General features: G+C 38.5%; 1 protein-coding gene across 1 annotated transcript; it reads left to right on the top strand.

Annotated features, from left to right (window-relative positions):
- Nucleotides 1-2,336: 2,336 nt before the first annotated feature.
- Nucleotides 2,337-5,617, top strand: LOC114820015 (receptor-like protein 33). Its single transcript, XM_070809131.1, has 5 exons — nt 2,337-2,364; nt 2,794-3,103; nt 3,434-3,673; nt 3,840-3,855; nt 5,030-5,617. The coding sequence occupies exons 1-5, from the start codon at nt 2,337-2,339 to the stop codon at nt 5,615-5,617; spliced, it is 1,182 nt and encodes a 393-aa protein (XP_070665232.1).
- Nucleotides 5,618-7,840: the final 2,223 nt, after the last annotated feature.

The following is a 7,840-nucleotide window of genomic DNA, read 5'->3' as shown; positions in this document are numbered from 1 at the left end:
TGCTGCGGGGAGAATTGAGATATACAAGGCTCGGTTAGTAGCCAAAGGCTTCAGTCAGAGAGAAAGGATTGATTACAATGACACGTTTTCACTTGTTTCTTCCAAAGATTCTATGAGGATCATCATGGCTTTGACATCTCATTTTGATTTGGAGCTACACTAGATGGATGTTAAAACGGCCTTTTTGAATGGTGATCTAGAGGAAGACATAAACATGGTGCAACCTCCTGGATTTGTTGAAAGGGGGAAATAGACTATGGTTTGCAAACTGAATAAGTCGATTTATGGACTTAAACAGGCATCTAGGTAGTGGTTTCTTAAATTTGATCAGGTAGTTACTGCTCATGGTTTTGTTGAGAATAAGATGGATGATTGCAATTTAAAACACAAAGGATCAAAGTTCATCTTTCTGGTCTTGTACGTTGACGATATTCTGCTTGCAAGTTCTGATATGCAATTACTTCGAAAGACCAAGACTGTTTTGAGTACCAATTTTGAAATGAAGGATTTAGGGGAAGCACATTATGTTCTAAGGATTGAAATAACAAGAGACAGAAAAAGAAAGCTTCTGGGGCTATCTCAAAAGGGATACATTGAAAGGGTATTGAACAGATTTAATAAGGAGAAATGAAATAAGGCAGATGTTCCAGTTAATAAAGGTGACAAGTTTTCTAGAAATCAATGTCCCAAGAATGAGAATGAGGTCAAATTGATGAAGTTGAAGCCTTATGCCTCATTAGTTGGAAGCATTATGTATGCTAACATTTGTACAAGGCCTGACTTAGCATTCATTGTTGGAATGTTAGGAAGGTTTCAATCAAATCCAGGATAATCTCATTTGGTGGCTGCAAAGAAAGTGTTAAAATACATGCAGAGAAAGTTAGTTTATGGCAGAAATGATACTTTAGAATTGGTTGGGTTTACAGATTCGGATCTTGCTTGGGATGTAGATGAGAGGAAATCAACTGGGGGTAACATCTTTATGGTAAATGGTGGTGCTATCTCCTGGAAAATTGCTAAGCAAACAATAACGTCTACTTCTACAATGGAGGCTAAATTCGTTGTGTGTTTTGAAGGAATGAAACAGGCAGTATGGTTAAGAAATTTTGTTGCTGAGATGAGAATTGTTGACTCGGTTAAAAGGCCTTTAAAGATGTTTTGTGGCAATAATGCTGCTGTGTTTTTCCCCAAGAACAACAAGAGAACTTAAGCTTCAAGACTAATGGATGTGAAGTTTCTTAAAGTCAGAGAAATGGTGAAGAAAGGAGAGATCGAAATTCTATATTTGTCTATTGAAAAGATGATTGCTAATCCTCTTACTAAAGCCTTGCCAAACAATGTGTTTAAAGCACATGTCACTAGAATGGGAGTTTTAGAAGCTTTTGATAAGTGGGAGTGAGCAAATTCGAGATTGTTTTGAAGCTACAGTGTTGTTAATGTTGCTGCAGTTGAAGATTTCTCAAGATAGGTTAGTTATGATGTGCTGGTATCTTTTCTTAGTTAGCTTTCCAGCCTGACTTTTGTTTTAGTTTTTATCTGTATTCAATTTTTCCGTTTTGTGATTAATTGTTTCAGAAAGATAGTATTGCAATAAAATAGTTTGAGTTTGCTAGTAAATCAGTTGTGGTTTCACTAAGTATACTTTGGAACTGTTTAGTGTACTGTTCTGTTTTGAATGGTTCTTGTCATTAAGGCTGAGATTGAGACTATGATTGAGTTGAAATTGGCTTAAATGAGTGGGAGTAATGAGTATTGGCATTACTGTAATTGTTTTCGTATAATTGCAAAATGCAGATTTGGATATGTGGTGATTCTTGGATAAGGTCTGAGATTGTGCAGATAGAGTCCGAGAGTTCCATATTTTGATATGCATGGGCAAGTTTGAATGCGAAGATGAAAGCTTTATTCTGGACTTGGTGATCACTTCCATGATTCATTTGTTAATCATTGTGTCTTCATACTCAAGTGGGAGAATGTTAGATTGTGAGTATGAAGCATGTTAGAGGATTAGCTATTGGATGAATTCTTGAATGGAAAAGTCTTGATAAGGTGTTCGTATGAATCCTATTTCTTGTAGGATTATGAGTGCTTTTAGTGTTCCTTTATGAAAAGGTTTTGGATCCTACACTAATTGATCTTGTACACTCATTGTGTGAAAAGGTTTTGTTATAGAGTTCAACACTAATTCTAATAGGAGAATGAGTTGGATTAATGTTGTATATAACCTCAATCACTGCTCTTGCAAAGTCACGACTCATCTTGTATTGAATACCTATTATTCAGAGAGCTCTCTAGTTTTGCTAAAGAGGAGAAGATTGTTTGGTTGTGAAGCTGCTATGGCTTCTTCGAGTTCAAGTTCTGCAGGTATGTTTTTCATTGGTTTTATATTCGAGTTTATAGTTTTGTCATTCAGTTCGATTGTTGGAGTATTGGTAACTTATTGGCATATCTATGATCTGTGATATAGTTCTTACACAAACAACTTCAGTGGATCCTTTCCACTTAATGAACTTCAACAACTAAAAAATCTTTGGAGTCTTGATCTGTCATACAACAGCTTGTTGATTACTTATGCCGATACTAATTCCTCTCATTCTTCCTTTCCTCAACTTACGACATTGAAATTGTCTTTTGGAAAGTTGAGAACATTTCCAGATTTCTTGAGAAGTCAATCAAAATTAAGCACTTTGGACCTTTCCTCAAACCAGATTCATGGTGAAATACCCAACTGGATTTGGAAGTTGAGTAGTCTTAGTCAACTTAATCTTTCTTGCAACTCTCTGGTAACTCTAGAAGGTCCTTTCCTCAATATCACTTCTAATTTGTCTGCGTTTGACCTTCATTCCAACCAGCTTAAGGGACCAATTCCAATGTTTCCACGATTGGCCACTTATCTGGATTACTCAAGAAATAATTTCAGCTCTAGCATTCCGGCTGACATTGGTGATTTCCTTATGTACACTGTGTTCTTCTCTCTTGAAAGCAATCACTTCCACGGGATCATTCCAGCATCAGTATGTCGTGCAACATATCTTCAAGTTCTTGATTTGTCCAATAATTTGTTAAGTGGCATGATTCCCCAGTGCTTCACTACAAGGAACAGGTATCTTGCAGTACTTAGAGGTGGTTTGGGAGTGAGGTGCTTAAAAAAAAAGCACCAATGAAAAAAAGCTGTGAGGGGTTTAGGTGTTTGGTAAACTGAAAAAAAATGGCTTATTTTGGAAGCTGCTGTGAGAATAAGCTGAAATCAAAGGAAAAACCTGAAGCTGCTATTTGTAGCTTTGGAAAACTGGCTTTTTTTCAAAGCACACGGAGTTACAGTGCTCATTTAATGAAAAGACCCACTAACAGACTTTTTTTTTTCAAAAACACTTTTACAAAAAAGTTTACCAAACACTCTGCTGATTTTTTTCACAGCCGCTTATTCTCACAGCACAGCTGCTTATTCTCATAGCAGCTTTTTTTCAAAGCACATCAATACCAAACCAGCCCTTAATTTAAGGGGAAACAAACTTTCTGGCACTCTTCCTGATAATTTTCCTGAGCGATGTAGTCTACGAAGTCTAGACCTCAATGGCAATGTGATCGGTGGTCAGTTCCCAAAGTCTCTAGTCAATTGCAGAATGTTAGAGGTGTTAAACTTGGGAAACAATCAGATAACAGATGTCTTTCCGTGCTTATTGAAAAGCATATCCAGCTTGCGTGTGCTTATCTTGCAACAACAACAACAACAACAACAACAAAGCCTTTTCCCACTAAGTGGGGTCGGCTATATGAATCCTAGAACGCCATTGCGCTTGGTTTTGTGTCACGTCCTCCGTTAGATCCAAGTACTCAAGTCTTTTCTTAGGGTCTCTTCCAAAGTTTTCCTAGGTCTTCCTCTACCCCTTCGGCCCTGAACCTCTGTCCCGTAGTCACATTTTCGAACCGGAGCGTCAGTAGGCCTTTTTTGCACATGTCCAAACCACCGGAACCGATTTTCTCTCATATTTCCTTCAATTTTGGCTACTCCTACTTTACCTCGGATAACCTCATTCCCAATCTTATCCTTTCTCGTGTGCCCATACATCCCACGAAGCATCCTCATCTCCGCTACACCCATTTTGTGTACGTTGATGCTTCACTGCCCAACATTCTGTGCCATACAACATCGCTGGCCTTATTGCCGTCCTATAAAATTTTCCCTTGAGCTTCAGTGGCCTACGACGGTCACACAACACGCCGGATGCACTCTTACACTTCATCCATCCAGCTTGTATTCTATGGTTGAGATCTCCATCTAATTCTCCGTTCTCTTGCAAGATAGATCCTAGGTCGCGAAAACGGTCACTTTTTGTGATCTTCGCTAGATTGCTCCGGTCATTAGTGTGGATAAGTATATAAATGGATAGAGATAGGAAAGCAAACACAAGATGTACGTGGTTCACCCAGATTGGCTACGTCCACGGAATAGAGGAGTTCTCATTAATTGTGAAGGGTTTACACAAAAGCAAACACAAGATGTACGTGGTTCACCCAGATTGGCTACGTCCACGGAATAGAGGAGTTCTCATTAATTGTGAAGGGTTTACACAAGTACATAGGTTCAAGCTTTCCTTTAGTGAGTACAAGTGAATGATTTAGTACAAATGACATTAGGAAATATTGTGGGAGAATGATCTCGTAGCCACGAAACTTCTAAGTACCGGAGTGTGGTATCGTCTTGACTTGCCTTATCTGTCTCATAGGTAGATGTGGCATCTTCTCTGGAAGTACTCTTCCTCCATCCAGGGGTGGTATCTGTAACTGGCCAAAGCTTATCTTGCGTTCCAACAAATTTTATGGTGGTGTTGATTGCAACAGCTTCAAGCCCAATGCTTCCTGGCCAAAGCTTCCAATTTTTGACGTAGCTGACAACAATTTCACTGGCAAATTACCATCATTTGGTTTGAAAACCATGAAAGCACTGATGGATGAAGAAGATGATGCCGTGTCAAAGATGACTCACCTTTGATTTCAAGTTCAAAAGTTAGATCAGGTATATTATCAGGATTCTATAATGATTATCAATAAAGGTCTGGAAATGGAATTGGTAAAGATTCTAACTGTTTACAGCTGCTACCTTGACATCTCATGCAACAAGTTTAGTGGATCAATACCTGAGGAATTGGTAGTGCTGAAATCACTCTTTAGCCTCAACTTTTCCAACAATGCTTTCACAGGCGCAATCCCATCATGCGTAGGCAACCTACGACATCTTGAGTCCTTAGACCTTTCGAACAACAGATTGAGCGGAACAATTCCATCAGAGTTATCCAAACTTAATTTCCTCTCATTCCTGAATCTCTCTAACAATCGACTAGTCGGGAAGATTCCAACCGGCACTCAGATTCAATCTTTTTCAGCAGATTCTTTCGCAGGCAATGAAGGATTATATGGGCCACCATTATCGCTAGGTAACATAGATGACGGATCAGCAAGGTTGTCACCAACATTAGAAGGAAAACATTCAAATTCTGCACACGGAATTGATTGGGATCTGATTAGTGCTGAAGTTGGATTTGTTGGCTTTGGAACTGCTACTGGATCACTTGTGTTGTGCAAGAGATGGAGTAAATGGTATTACAAAACTATGTAGAAAATCCTTGTTAAGATATTCCCTCAGCTGGAGGAAAGATTTGGTCCTCATCGAAGACATGTTCACATACACCAAAGGTGAACGCATTGAAATGATTTCGAAGAATAATACACCGTGCTCAGCAGTCACATTTTCTCTTTGAAATGTTTTGTATTATGAGGGTGTGAAGTTCCAGCAGATGGGATAGAACCTTCATAAGCCTCCTCTGCTAGAGCCTACTTGTCGTTTCTTCCTTACTTGGCTACTTGTTGACAGTATATTTCGTCTGTGTTTATTAAGTGTTTGTGCTATTTTACCAAAGAAATATCTCAAAAACTTAGCTCTCATACCTTCAACCATATTATATAATAATGATCTATAATTTCAACCTTTTTACTTAGTATTATTTAATAATTTAATTACGATGTTCTTTCGTATGTTTAATCTTTACTGTTGCCTTGTTGGTAAAGAAATCAACATTCTTAATGTGAGATTTATATCTTATGTACAATTAATTTAAAAACAGAACGGTCCTGGGTTTGAGAGTTTTGATGAGAACAAGAAAATTTGCCCACGCTTTGCTGTGGGTTTTGAAACCATTACCCACAATTGACTTGTGAAACAAACAACGTGGTGGCTTAGGTGCATGGAAGCCTTATAAAAGCGGGAGACTGACATGAAACATAAACACTAAGGAATCACGCGTTGCCTCATGTGTTACCTTTTACCACATGGCATTGCATGATAAGTTTCGAATCGCGCCACCTTAATGTTTCAGTTTCATGTGAGTCGGCCAGTCGGGTTTGGGGTTTTTCTGGAATTGCTGACCGTGCTTATCTAAGTTCACTTCAGTAAATAAAGGTGGATGTTCGGTAACATTTTCATGGTCCTAGCAAAATGCTGAATATATGCATATAAAACTCCCTACATATCATCACCAAAGAGTTTGAAGGAAGCTCCTATCATAAGTTGCGGTTTCAGATTCTTGTACAAAAAGGTGACCAATTTAGCACCTTCTGTCAACTTTCAGGAGGGACCTTGACCGTGACTTGCTAACAATTTTAGCCTTACTTTTGGCCTAAGGTATGGTCCATCCATTTCCAGTCAGGCAATTTGCAGGCAACTGAGCCAGATAAAAACTAATATTACTAACGTTTGTATTTAATCCAGCTATGACAGCAGATATGAAATTGATAATTATTCATACAAAACGTACATACGTGTTAATGAAGTTTTAAACAGTATCAATACATAAAAGGACAAATATCCCGCACAGTGAAAGTAGTGTTGATTATTGACTCAAACAAAGTAGTCTAAAACCAACAATTGATTTCGGCTACTTTTGTGGTCAAAATTGTTGGTTGGCATGCTACATGTGGGAAACAAAAATTACATGCAATTGTGCCTAACTCTTTTGACTTGATGGTAGGCCTTTGGCCATTGATGTCTTTGAGAAGCTTTTCTTTGGCTATAAAAGGGGAGCAAGGTGCAGCCCATAAGCATTGTAGAGGAGAACAAGGAAGAGAGAAAAATAGCAAGAAGCTATTCGGCATAGAGAAGAATTTTCTCAAATTGTCTTGCTTTGTATTTTTGGTTTTCTCTTCCTATTGTAAGTGTGAGAGCTTGGGTTATTCGGGTCTTTGGGAAATTGAGTGATAAACACTATTGTATGTTCTCATTGATTATAGTGGAATACTCCGTCGTCTCCAAACTGGATGTAGGCATTGCCGAACCAGTATAAATCTTGGTGTTCTTGTTGATAGTGGTTTTATTCTGTTCTGTTTAACTATTCACTTACAGTTGAATGCCGTTTCCGCACAATAAGTGGTATTAGAGCCCAGTTCCGTGAATAGTGTTGGCGCTACAGTTCCGTGAACAGTGAACTGCTACAGTATCTGTGAACAGTATTGTACCTGTGAACAGTGCCGTATTTGTGAATAGTGCCGAGTAGATGGCTGGAGATAAAGATGAATCTGTAAAGAAGGGGTCAGCATCGTCTTCGTCCAATAGACATCCAACCACTACTACAAGGTTAGAGGTTGATAAATTCAATGGCTCTAATAATTTTGGTATGTGGCAATGTGAAGTTATGGATGTGTTGTATCAACAAGAGTTGGATATGGTTCTGGAAGATAAACCAGAAGATATTGATGACAAGCAGTGGACGCGAATTAATCTTCATGCTTGTGCTGCTATTCGATCGTTCCTTGATAAGGAGTTGAAATACCCGTATATGAAGGAAAC

This window comes from Malus domestica, chromosome 12 (genome assembly GCF_042453785.1).
Source record: "Malus domestica chromosome 12, GDT2T_hap1".
In the NCBI taxonomy this organism is placed as follows: domain Eukaryota; kingdom Viridiplantae; phylum Streptophyta; class Magnoliopsida; order Rosales; family Rosaceae; genus Malus; species Malus domestica.
Note: the sequence above shows the minus strand (reverse complement) of the source record. Positions and strands in the feature narration are given on the sequence as shown.

What these genes read in the sequence shown, in the direction of transcription:
- LOC114820015 (XM_070809131.1), top strand. Translation starts at nt 2,337, where the DNA reads ATGGCTTCTTCGAGTTCAAGTTCTGCAG. An exon ending in TTCGAGTTCAAGTTCTGCAG is followed by an intron (nt 2,365 to 2,793) that starts GTATGTTTTTCA and finishes TGGTAACTCTAG; the next exon opens with AAGGTCCTTTCCTCAATATC. An exon ending in TGCTTCACTACAAGGAACAG is followed by an intron (nt 3,104 to 3,433) that starts GTATCTTGCAGT and finishes TTATTCTCACAG; the next exon opens with CACAGCTGCTTATTCTCATA.